The 12852-nt window shown below is 40.0% G+C and overlaps 1 protein-coding gene across 3 annotated transcripts; it reads right to left on the bottom strand.

Annotated features, from left to right (window-relative positions):
• Positions 1 to 352: 352 nt before the first annotated feature.
• On the bottom strand, positions 353 to 12795 carry LOC110843524 (inversin-B). Of its 3 annotated transcripts, XM_035847869.1 has the most exons (16): positions 12131 to 12795; positions 8368 to 8753; positions 7854 to 8112; positions 7401 to 7682; positions 6794 to 6868; positions 5774 to 5860; positions 5457 to 5684; positions 5130 to 5260; positions 4477 to 4560; positions 4100 to 4197; positions 2234 to 4032; positions 1657 to 2125; positions 1372 to 1562; positions 1252 to 1302; positions 981 to 1160; positions 353 to 895 (listed from the first exon to the last, which is right to left on the bottom strand). In XM_035847869.1, the coding sequence occupies exons 2-16, from the start codon at positions 8635 to 8637 to the stop codon at positions 459 to 461; spliced, it is 4641 nt and encodes a 1546-aa protein (XP_035703762.1). In that variant the 5' UTR covers positions 8638 to 8753; positions 12131 to 12795; the 3' UTR covers positions 353 to 458. The 3 variants fall into 3 exon arrangements, with proteins under 3 accessions (XP_035703762.1, XP_035703761.1, XP_021945182.2); XM_035847868.1 differs by having other exon boundaries at positions 1657 to 4032; positions 12131 to 12794; XM_022089490.2 differs by lacking the exons at positions 7401 to 7682; positions 7854 to 8112; positions 8368 to 8753; positions 12131 to 12795 and adding an exon at positions 7165 to 7369 and having other exon boundaries at positions 1657 to 4032.
• Between the last annotated feature and the right edge of the window lie 57 nt (positions 12796 to 12852).

Below are 12852 nucleotides of genomic sequence, written 5' to 3'. Positions count from 1 at the left end.
TAACAGGTTAAAGCTAGCCGGATAATTGTCTAATCAAATGATAAGTGAGGTTTCTTCATGCATTCATTAGATCCAAATATCTGTGTGACATCAAATTAAGTACATTTGTAAGTGTGCATAAGTGGTGATCTGATTGATCCATCAGGAAACAGAACGTCCCAGATAATGTAAAAAATAATTATACCCAAGCGTGGCATGGCCCAAAGATTTAAAGATCAGAATTACAATTTCAAAATATGACGAGTCGAGTGTGCTCAGTGCCAAGTGGTCTTAAAAAGATATGCTTCAAATAAATTATGTATCAGTCTGGACAACTTATGTATATTTATAAATTAAATTATGTCCACAATAATAATATGGAAGGTACTTAATTTTTATTTCTAGAATAAAATTTAATATAGACATGATTTTGATGAGGCAAGTATTCCAAAAATAAAAAGATTGCATCCCATAATTATTCACATACTCCGATTATGTTTCTCTCTTTCTACATCTGGCTGTACCTCGAAGACGGGCGGAGGGGGAGCAGAGATTGAACCGTCGTCCACCACGTCTGGAGTTGGACGATGAAAGAAGTTTTCTGAGGAGGGAGGGGTGGGAGATGTCGAGATGGGATTCGGTTTTATTGACAAACTGACATAATAATTTTTGGACGGGTCGAGAGTTTTTGTGGGCAAAGTAAACACTTGAGTATTTGACCCTTGTTGCACCTCGAGAGTAATCGGAGATTGCGTGTCCGTTCTTGGAGAGATGGAGATTTGCACAGGCGAGTTCAAGTTCATGGCGTCTGCGCCTAATCGACTCCCTCCCATTGTAGCATTTTTGTCTTTTTGTGTGGGGCCGGGTGCCTTTAGAGGATTGACTCGGGGTAAAAATGTAGGTTTTCTATTTCCAACTGTAAACAAATTAATTACGTACATTTTTAAGCGTTAAAAATATTAAAAAATAATAATTTGAGGAGAAAGTTTGCTTTCACTCACTATAAGCCACACAGGGTACGCCAGTGTAAGCATGGGCGGCATGATGACAGCGGTGAGTCGTGTGCGAACATTGGATGTTGTCGCACACGCTCTCTGATCTTTCCGCATCGTCCAAATACGGCAACTTGGCCGAATTCATTTTCTTTAGCGCAGTACTCAATCTTGCAACATCGTCCGATGCTACATAAATCCGAAATTAAAAATTTATCAAAAAATATGATGATAAATTGATAATTTTTCAATGATAATTTTTAATTAAATTTCTCGTTACGTGCAAAACGTGGAAGGACTTTCCGGTTATTTTGCAACAATCTCAATTGATCTGTGATTCAATTAGGATTGAGTTTTTACGTGGAATTATTTTTCAGTATTAATTTTTAGAAATTTTTACCATAAAGATATTTTTCGAAATTTCTGAACGTAAAGGGTCCTTCGAAATCTCGAAAGTTGACACTAAACCCAGCTCGTTTATAGTTTTCGGCTAGACGTTTCACCAGTAGTTGTTCGTTTGCTTTCCCAGCTCGCATTTGAACCCTCTTAAGTTCTAGAAGCTCGTGGAATATCATTCGTTCCAAATTGTACCTGCGTTACAAAATTAACTCAATAATGTTAAAAGCGTGTACTTAGATAATGGCAAAAGTAGGTGCTACTCATCGTGACTCTGACTTTGACTCACTTTCTCATACTGGCTTGCATCGCTTGAGTAACTGAAATAGGAGTCTCGACATCAACTCCTTTTTTAAGTCGTGGGCTAATGGCAGGATCGCGAACGTTATCATTTCGGCTAAAAGTCAGCCTTGATCTTGGCCTCGAGTAATTGGTCTTCTTTCGCCTGGGACTAAATTGTTCTTGGGTATCTTCACTAGTGACAGAACCTCTCGTTGATGTGGAATACATTTCATCCTCTAACACTCCATTCTCAATGCTCATCTGGTGCACAATGAGAGTATCAAATCTACTATTTTTCGAGTTTGGATTTCGATATTGTTTCGGAGATGAACTGAAGATGGACTTTCTTTGCTGGCTTTGCCCAGAGCCGGGACGTCTCGTAACGACGCGTCGTTTAACACTGACAGAAGGTTTTCCTTGTGGAGAAGGTCGCGTTCTGAGCTCTTCGGAGGTCATTCCCCGGTGATCACTGAATCCTGAATCAATTACAGTGGAATTACTTCGGAGCTCATGTTCTTCACTTGATTTACGAACTACTGCTCGAGATTTGGCTAAGCTTTGACGCTGGGGGATGGAACGTTTACCTTTATCTTCTAAAGTGGACGAGGGGGCTTTTTTCTTATTTGGTCTGAGCTTGTTGGAAGAGGCAAGTAATGCCTCCTGAAGTTGAATCTCTCGCTCCTCAGAGGTTGTGGTGACTTTTCCATTCCGCCGAATTTTAGTGACCCGGTTGTATTTGGAGGAGCCATGAACTATTCCCTTAATGTTGGGCTCGCAGGTGTGGCGGGGGATGGAGACAGATCTGGATCTAGAAGGATCGCTGGCTAGTGACTCGCTACGACGACGAGCAGCTTCTTGTAAGTTTATGCGTTTGCCTGCTTCGATTTCGTCATAAATGGGATTTTCCTCCGTCTCAGGTTGGGTGTTGGAAATCGTCGCTTCAGATTTACTATTGGACTCTTCTGCTTCCTTAACGTCAACATTGGGTTGGGGAGGTATTTTCTCATGTTTCGTTTGAGGTGACGCCTTTCGTTCAATGGTTTCGTCTTTTTTTATAGAAACTTTTGGCTTGGCGACTTTGGCAGCACCACTTTTGGAGTTTGACTTTTCTCCCCTTTCAAGCGCTGATTTGGACCGATCTCTAACTTTCCCGTCTTTCCCCTTTGATTTTGATCTCGATCTTCTTTCCCGATCCGTGGCAGACTTTGATCTATTTCGGAGATGAGCTCTCTTTCCTTGCTCTTTATCATTCCAAGAAACTGCACTTGATTTTTCTAGAGGAACTGCTGCTTCTACTTCGTTAGTCACCGCAGAGGCCTGTCGCCGTCGTGAGGAGGAAGCGTCAGAGTTTGCAGATGCACTGCGTGACCTGTCCTTGTTGTCTAAGCTCTGGTTCGAGGTGGGCTGTCCCTCGTGTGCAGACTTTGCTGACGCACTCCGATTGCGAAGAGGTTTTTGGGGTGGTGACCCTGATTTCTCTCTAGATTTTGATTTTGATCTAGAAGAACGACTGACGTCAACTCTTTCTGGAGATTTAGATTTTCTCTCAACATCTTCCCGACTCTGATTTTCCGTGTCAAGATCTGATGTCTTTGCTGTGAATTCTACAGCCTCAACCTCAGCATTATTCGGCTGGTCCAGTTCTTCTTCTCTGGCGTCAGTCTCCGAGCTATGCACCCCACCATTATCCAATTCTGAAAATTTTTCGCTCATCAATGTATTGTCATGATCTAAAGGGGTGTCACTGCTTTCTTGCGGTGTCATTGGAGGAGGTTCTCTTTGAGGGGTTGGACTTTGTTGAGTAACTTTTTCTCCTTCACTACTCTGCTGTTCCTGGTTTCTAATTGTTTCCTCATTATCCTTAGCAGCCTTGCCATTAGAAGTGCGAGAACGCGAGTCTGATTTCGATCCACTTCCCTTCAACGACTTTCTAGATGATTTCCTACTCGTCCTGGAGGTTAGTTGATTGCTCGATCGGTCAGGACTGCTGGCATTGCTTGTAGACCCCGAATTTGGGCGGTCATGATGTACCTGTGATCTAGACTTTCTGTGCCTTCTCCGTTCAGATATTCTGTGTCCGGTAGAACTTTCACCACTTTTTCCACCCTTTTCTTCAAACGAGTCAGAAACTTGGACTTCAATGTCCCGAAGATACTTTTCGTCTGTTTGCACCCCATCGTCCATGATTGGCGTCGACGTGGCGAAAGGTGGCCGGTGACTGCCAGCTTTGGAGAACTCGTTACTACGAGGAAATGGGGTGGCGGAGATGGAGTGGTCGAAAACATCAGGGGAAACGAATGTTCGTTGGTGATGGTCGTCTGGTGAAGGATGGTGATGGGACCCGAGGTGACTGCTTGCAGGACTTATTTGGCCTTCGATGGATCTGTCACATCAGGTATTTTTTATTAATAGATTATCCTTCGACTCGTGGCAAGACTTTGAGTTCAAACCTGTTTAGTCTTCTATGCAATGCAGCGTTGTTCAGAGAGTTGGATGGAAGCCCTCCGTGCAGTTGAAGGAACTTGGCGACAGCACTGTTGCCTTTGACCTAAAACAGACCATCACAAAACAACCATTAGGCTAATAAATAAGTCAAATTAGATAAATCCATTATGTCTTTTAGATATATTTAAAAATCGCATTCTAGTCTGGTTATAAAATAGGAAAAATGCGTTTGGAATTTGGAACAACCAAATTAAATTAATTGCATAACTGGAGAAAACAGAGACAGATTTATTTTGCATGATACATAAAAGAAATACGTAATACGTCGTTGTGAAGTAGGGATTGTGGTAGGGATAAAATGTTCGTAAATCTTTGTACTAACTAGTGCGGCATCCAGCGGCGTCATTGCTGTCCCTTTTCCGCTTCGCATGAGGAGGTTGACATCGGCACGATGATCGATTAGTATCTGCAACACAGTGATCATTCTATGCATTATTTGAAAACCATCAAATAACAAATGTGCAAACCTGTGTTTATGTTATAGGCACATGGCATTATTGGTGTGCACGATGTATGCATATGCACGTATGAGTAAATATGTAGGTATCACATGCATAGGCAATTTATTTTTGGACACACTGCCTGCCTTAAAAAATTGTCATTTCCTGACCATTTTATCGCTATCCTTGCTGTTATCTCGTTTCAACACGAGGTAAGAAAACATGTTTGCCAAAAACAGCAGGAAGGAACATTGAACTTGAGAATGACAAATACCTAGCTCAATATGTACTTTTGAGAAAATCTTCGTTTGATGTTCTGATGGTTGCCAGAATTGATTATATACAAGATATCATTGGCTTATATATAAAGCGTGCTTCTGATGAAAGTGTAGTAACTTGACACGTTGTGTATATATGTAATTCTTTAATGATGTTCATCATACGCAGTACGCACCTTGGCGAACGTGAGTAATATATAATCGATCGAATTTTCATCATGATTCATGCTAGTGAATGAAAAGTCTGGGATACGCACCTTGACCATTTCCACATTATTGGAAATGGCAGCCAAGTGAATTGGACATTTGCCATCGTTATTTGGAGTATTGACGGATTCATTGCGCAGACTGAGGAGCCACATCACCAAATCTTTCCTACGAGAAAGCACTGCAAGTAATAAAAAAATGTATGAGCAAATTACAAAGTACCCTTTACATAAAATCAGCATATCCAGTTTATCCTTAGTTAGGGTACTGAAAACTAGTGCTCTTCATGCGCCGAGCTGAGCGAGCTTTTGGCTGGCTCGAGACGGCTTGGTGTGAAAAGTACTACTGAAAACTGTATTTGCGCCTTGTCGCCTTACCAGCCTCATGAAGTGGAAGATCGCCACGAACGTTTCGTAGCCACAGATTAGCACCATGTTTTGTGAGTAGTTTGAGTGTTTCCAGCTGCCCCTTGGCCGCCCCACAGTGACCAGGCGTCCTACCTTTCCTGTCCTGTCGGTTTGGCTCTGCCCCATAGTTCAGCAACAGCTCCGTGCAGTCAGCGTGGCCCAGCGTGACGGAATAAAACAAGGCCGTGCATCCATTGTCTGAAAGATAAACAATTCAATGCCATATTTCTTGCTTGATGAACCGTGAGGCCTAATGAAAGTCAGATAAGTGCTATAAAAAACCTTACTGTCGATCACATCAACTTCTGCGCCACAAAGCCCAATGAGGGTTTCCAAGCAGTCGGTATGACCGCGGCTGGCTGCGCAGTGTATGGCTGGTTAAAGGAGGAAACAGAATTTTGTTACTACTTCGGTTTGCTTTGGTTGCCATAATTGAGAAGAAAGCGCATCCATATAAAACCTACTATCTTACTCAGAAAGCTGAGAAGTCATAGGCCGTGAGGTGTGTTTTTAAAAATTCCAGGAAGTAACAAACGTGTTAATCTAGCAAATATGTATTACGTAGTAAATACGTAATATCGGTTAGAACTGCATAAATCAGTAGTGCAGCTTGGTCAATTGCACGAAAATTCGTGAGAACTTTCGTGAATATACCGAATTGTGCAATGACCGATTTGGAATTGGTACGTAGGAAGGCACATACTTGACTTCAACTTGAAGAGTTTTACTTTCATGCTAACCAGTAATCACTAATCTAAAAATCAATACGATCGATAATACCAAACTCCAGGAAGTGTAAGGTATACGATTTTAACCAAATTTTCCCAAAAATTGGAGAAACCAGCAGCAGAACATACGTCAAGTGCACAATTTTTGCCCAAATTCTGCAAATGCCATAGGGAAATACGTTTTATGCTATATATACATATGTATCGGTCGGTGTACATAAGTACATATGTGTCAAGAGACTGCTTAATTTTCTAAAGATTTTTTTTTCATTTTCATTGCTTCATGCAGATGTGTATGTTGGTGTCTTCGGCTGACTTATACCTCATAGATATTCAGTCTGGCTGTCAGTTTCTTAACACGAACAAAGACTATAGTAGATGCCCGATAATCAATGACTGACAGGATTGTTTTCTCGCAGTGGTAGTACACACTAATTCATTCATGAGATTGGATTCTACGAATGACGAAGGTATAGCTTGATCGTTGTATAGATTTCAGAATTAATTAAAATATTAATATCTATGTAACTCAGGTTATGGCTTCAGTTCTGTACATGATGGAGGCATTTTTTAACTAACTTGTTAAACCGTCCTTGTCTTCAGCATCCACTTTTCCTCCAGCATTCACCAGCAGTAATATTGCGTCTCCACTTCCTGTTAAATAAACCAGCCCTTCATTAGCTCGCTTCATCCTCATCGGGCTTATAAAAATCAAGACAGATTTTTGTGTCGTCGATGGCATGCTTTGCTTTCTTGGGAGTGACTTTAAAAAGTGTTCAAACCAATCCAGCCAATCAGTGAGCAGAGTAGCAAAAATACATTCCTTGAGTGAAAGTATATGTAAATATAAAATCATTGCAGATTAAAATTAGTACAACCGTGCACTTTGAATCGCGTAGGAAAAAGAGATGCACTTAAGGACTGGACTAATTTGAAAACTTTTTACCCACCCACGAAATACTGCGCCTTATGAACTTGTTTCATCTTCTCGTACTTTCTTCGGTGAAAGTGGACTCCTCCTGCATTAGCACTCTACTCATTAGCAGCATTTGGGCCAGAAATAATTACCAAAACTTATTTCTATCCTCACCACCTTTTCTACAGCCTTATTCGAGCACTGGCGTGTGTTGACATGAACCGGAAACGACAAGCTTTCATGTATTTGCTGCAGTATTTAATTTGTTACCTGCACTGGCGGCCCAAAGGAGAGGTTGACGCCCGTCCTGGTCGCGAACGTCGATGGGACATCCGTGTTGAATCAGTCTCTTTAGAATTTGCAGCCCCTTCTTCGGACTCACGCCGTAAATAGTGCTTTGAACTCTAGCAGCACGCGATACGGAGCCCACCCCATTCACACTGCCGCACATTTGAGCCGAGTAGTGGATGGGGTGGGCCAGATGAATGTCCGGCGTCGAGGCTGGTGCTCCGCTAGATAACAGCAAGTCCAAAATGTCCACCTCCCCACAAACTGGATACACAACAGAAAATTTATATGACAGCGAGCACATAAAAATGTCGCAACAATGACGTAGAGAGATCGCATTGGTCGAAATTTGTTAAAGTCTAATAAAATATCTCTCTAAAAAAAGCTTTGCGCAGTGCAAAGGGTAATTTTTATTTTTTTCCTTATACGAATTACCTGTGGCCCAATGAACAAGGGAGTGGTTCTCATAGTCCAAGCAATTAAGGTCCGCCCCAAAAGTAATCAGTTTCCGGACAACGTCCTTGTTCCCATTAATTACTGCCAAGTGAAGAGGAGTGTAACCTTCTTCGTCCTGAGCGTTCTTCAGGGTAGGGTCAGCAGCAAGAATTTGGTCCAGGCAAGAAAGGTTTCCAGACTCTGCACAAAAATGTAGAGCCACTTTTCCACTTCGGGTTCGTTCTTTTACCGCAGATGCCTATAAAACATTATTGTTTGCTTATTTTTATTATTTCCTCATATGAAATGCATGCAATAAATATTTAGCGGTACGGAGAAATACTTATATGAGATGGAATGCTTAAATTTCGTGACATTTACGGAACAAATGCTTCCATACAAGCTTTGCCATGTTCATTTATTTTATGGGTGATTAACTAATTTTATGTTTCATCCGAGGTTGCAAATCTCATGTTAAAAATATTTAAGGCCAAAACTTTAGGATAAAGATTACCTTTTTCTTAATAATTTTTTGTACATCGTCAGGATGGCCTTGTTGACATGCTACCATTAGAGCTGTGATTCCGTCAAAATTGTTGCTCCGTACAGGGCTGGGAATCGGACCTGCAGGGTCATTATTGCCATTGGAAAGCCCAGGAGAGTTTGCTGTCTTGGGAGTAGTGGTCATTTTATTGGAATGACGTGTTCCTGCCGCTACCGCTGACGACATTATTTTTGGAGCAGGACTGGTTGACTCGGAACGATAAACTGCGACTGCTGCCATGTTCTAAAAAATCCGCATTTTTTTCTTTTGCTCTTTGGGCACGATAATCAATTAGTTCACGAACGTCATTGGGTGTCATTAGATTTCTTCCCTTCCAGACAGTTTTCCCTGAGTTTCTACAATACATAAATATTTCAGTTGGATAAACCTTGCATTCAGTTCAGTGGACTAAAATTTGTATAGAAATGCATAAAGCTAGGTAATCCCAAGTCTGATTGTTGTAATATTAATGCGTCAGGTCAGTGGGTTTTGATTTATTGGTCTATCATCACCAGGTGGATGCATTTTTATCCTTTCTCTATTCAGAGAGGATTGCTGCTCCATTGTGAGACAAATAAAGGAAGACTGTCATGAAGCCAATCACACTAAAACTTGTCCTTTAACCGGCTTTCACAATGGGCCAGGTTATCCAGCACCATAAAATTTGATAAAATAAACGTGCAGAAAAAATAAATTAACATAAACAACTGAACGAAGTAAAGGTGTGTATGTACGTATTTATTAAATGTTACAAGGGAAAATGTATTGAAAACCGTAATTATAAAACAAAACCAGTGTATTTGGGTGCGAATTTGAGCTGCAAAATTTATTAAGCATGAATATTGTGATTGCATGGCATACACTGCATACCTATTTATTTACTTTCACCCGAGTCGACAGTTGACTATTATTCGTTCGCTGCATAAATGTAGCATAAGCATAATCGCTTTAAATGAATGGAAACAGGAAATACAGTAAAGATTGAATCCTGATGCAATTAAAAGGCGATCCTCCTCTTCCACCGTTTCGTTTCAAGTGAAACAGAAGAACGCCGTGGTCGGAGTTTGGTAGATTGAGGTCATTGGGTTACGATAATATTATAAATACTGCTAATGTATTATACAGCTTTTAATATTCTAACATTTCTTTGGCCTTTTCCAGTATGAAAATGACAACAAGAATAAGTCATGTTTTCTATCTAGTGCACAATATATGAGAAAGCGTGTGTATTTATATACTTATTACTCTATTACAGATATGTACGTACTACAGATACAAATAAGCCCACACTACAAGTACAAATATGTACATATGTTGCAAGTGCCATTTGAAGAGTTTGATGAAACTGGGACAAACATGCAACAGGGGGCTCTTTAATTTGGCGAAAAGCATAATTCAATTTGTTTCCGAGCACTTTTCTAGAATTGAGCTGTTCGACTTTCTGCAGTCGACACAAATTCATCAAGATCAAAATACGACCTAGCTCGATCCTCCCAAAACGCGAGTGAATGAGGGAAGTGGATGTTTGGCTTTCTCCAGAAATAGGTCAAACTATGTAACGATTCGTTCTGACATCAATAACTTTTTTAAGAACAACACGCAGGAAATCTGTGATATTCCCCAACGGGCTGTTTTCTGATGTTTTGTTTTGCTTGCATGGACTATAAAGTCGACGACCGTTTCAAGAAAAATGAAGGTAAAGCAAATGAATGAATGACGGGGCAAGCAAATCAGATGCAATTTGGGTCTCGAGAAAGAGAAGTAGAAACAGTACCGTGTGGTACCTAGTGAAGATTATAAAAATAATTTTGCCCACATATTTACACATATAATACTACTTTTCCTTGCTCATATGACTCCTCGGTCCTTGAGGCGTGTGCTAGTAAAGCTATTAAAAGTAGAATGAATCGGCGTTTCGCGTGTCGGTTGACTCGCAGAAAAGTAGACTTCTTGATCGAACTGCAAAATAGTGAGTAACGGAAATTACATGAGGGGGGACTACGAATGCAGCCTGTGATACTGGCAGCTAAGGAGCCATGCGAAATGTAGGAAAAGCTGGCCATACATAATAATATCGTATCTGAAGGATTAAATGTTGATTCTAAACCCTTTGCAGATGTAAGGTGCTCTAAATACTTTTGTACATATGTACTGCAACACCCTCTGCCTGGGGTGGCATTGGCAAACTTAACCAAAATTCAACTGCTTCTGTGACCGTGGCCTCACTTCAATGAAAAGTGAGATTGATTGGATATAGAATGCAGTTTGTGTTGGATTCAAAAATACAAATAAGTGCAGCCAGCCATTGTCACCACCTATTATATCGATTCAAACTCAATGTGAAAAATATTGAAATACATAGTCTGACCCAATTTCAAAGGGCATAGTTTACACACGGAGCAGCAGCTACGATAATGATAATGTTCACATATTTTTTACAACACTCGGATCTACAATACAAATTTTACTGGTCAGTCACTAATGCTTAACTTGACGATTGATATATTGATCAGTTGTCTGTATTTTGCTTGCATGTAAATATGTGCTTTCACCAAATTTGTTCAAAACGGTTGACACAATTTCTAACGTCGAAATAGTAACATAATAGTTATGATGTAATTGTCGTTGCTATTTTTTCCGAGTAATGTAAGTAGATGCCATAAGAATATGAACCCTTCATCTTTATTAGTTATGCCTGTTACAAAAACATAAGCCCTAAAACAAGAATTATGTTACGTATGTGAGCAAAAAAAATCGAACAGTTTTTAGAATTAAAATATCCAAAAGTATTTAACTGGGCAATGCATACATATGTATGTCCTAACTTGGTCAACCTTTGCCATTATCTAAACCGTATGTGCATTAAATATTAAATTGGAGTGAAAGTTCTTGCAGGACAGTTAAACAGAATCCGGTCGTTTTCGCGTGCTATTATTTGACAGGGAATGTGTCCTGTATTTCTTTCGCATAAACCTCTGTACCTGCAGTCCATCAACTAACCAACTAACTCAGTCAGGTAGGCTGCGCTGTTTTGTGAACGACGAGAAGGACGCCTTCTCGATGCAAGCAAGGAGCCACTGAGGAATGCAATCGATTACCTGGAATCGAAAATTGGTAATGGAGCATTTGTGCCTGAAAGAAAGTTGTATTGCGTATTTTCGGAAGTTAGGTAGCTATGCAATTGTTGGGTCAGAAGGAAGACTATTTGCCCCTCATTGTATAAAGTGTCTCGTAACCCAAATATTCATTGTGTTTCTTTTCCTCTAATTGGGAGTAATTTCTTTTGTGTTATTATCGTATTTCTGATTTCCTCTGTTGGTTTATTAGGGGGAAAATTACTCCACTTGTAAGTTAACCTCCATTAATTGCCAATTTGTTAATGACAGACAGGTAACTATCTGTATTGTGTCATTAGTTAATGAAAGACAAGTTTGTACATACATGAGAATGTAAGTAATACGTATCAGTGCGTTGAGATTAGTAACATGAGACGACAGGAAAATAAATAAGATTGATTCTAAGATTATTTCACGGATATTGGGTTTCAGTCAAAAATAGAATTGTTATAGTGTCTGCGAGGTTAACATTGTAATGTGACGATAGTAAGTAGTTAAGTTACATTATTGTAACTAAACTATACAGACAGACATAGTAAGTAGTTAACCAGGTTGGTTGAGGAACTATTTATATGATATCATTACTATTAAACGTAAAAATAAAATCTTAAGATTACCTGTAAATTTTGTAAGTCTCAAATTTTAATCACTGATTTCCTCCACAAAATATACACCCTTTAGTTCACACCAAGGACAAGCAACTTTCTCCCGTATATCTGAGGTATTGCCAGCTTTATACTTGAGTATCCAATTTGGATGAAATCACACTAATTTACGCATAACTTTTCAGTTTAATTTCATGCCAATCCGTTACTGAGAATTTGTAAATTTATAAAATTGGAAGCAACTTTCACTTTGTAGGAAATGTGGAATTTGTTCATAAGGTACAATGGAAATTCAGTGTTTCTTGTTGTGACGAGCAGGAAATGCTAGTTTGACCACAAAGAGGAGAGAAAGCAAGTTTGGTCGCTTTGAACTGTTGGTTTCTCTTGGCTTGTCAAATCCAACTGAGTCTTGGCAGACCGTTCCTGGCCTACAAAACCAAAGAAGCAACTACACCGGTGCTGGAGAGAGCTGCTGAACGGCATAACTGTTGGTGGTATGGTACTGAGAAAAGTTTATGGAGAAAGTGTGGCTACAGTAGCATATCAACTCCTCAGCCCCACAGCACTTTCTCCGCACATACTTCACACCATACATGGCCCAGACGCAAACATTATTGACCCAACTTTTACTCGGGAGTAGTAACAATAATAATCATCAACTATTTAATTCTTTCATTGGGCAGAGCATTGGAATATTATATGTGTGTGCTCAAACTACTCAAGTCCAACTTGAC

Source organism: Folsomia candida, unplaced genomic scaffold, assembly GCF_002217175.1.
Source record: "Folsomia candida strain VU population unplaced genomic scaffold, ASM221717v1 Fcan01_Sc002, whole genome shotgun sequence".
NCBI lineage: Eukaryota > Metazoa > Arthropoda > Collembola > Entomobryomorpha > Isotomidae > Folsomia > Folsomia candida.
The sequence above is the reverse complement of the archived record's forward strand: the minus strand, read 5'-3'. Positions and strand labels throughout refer to the sequence as shown.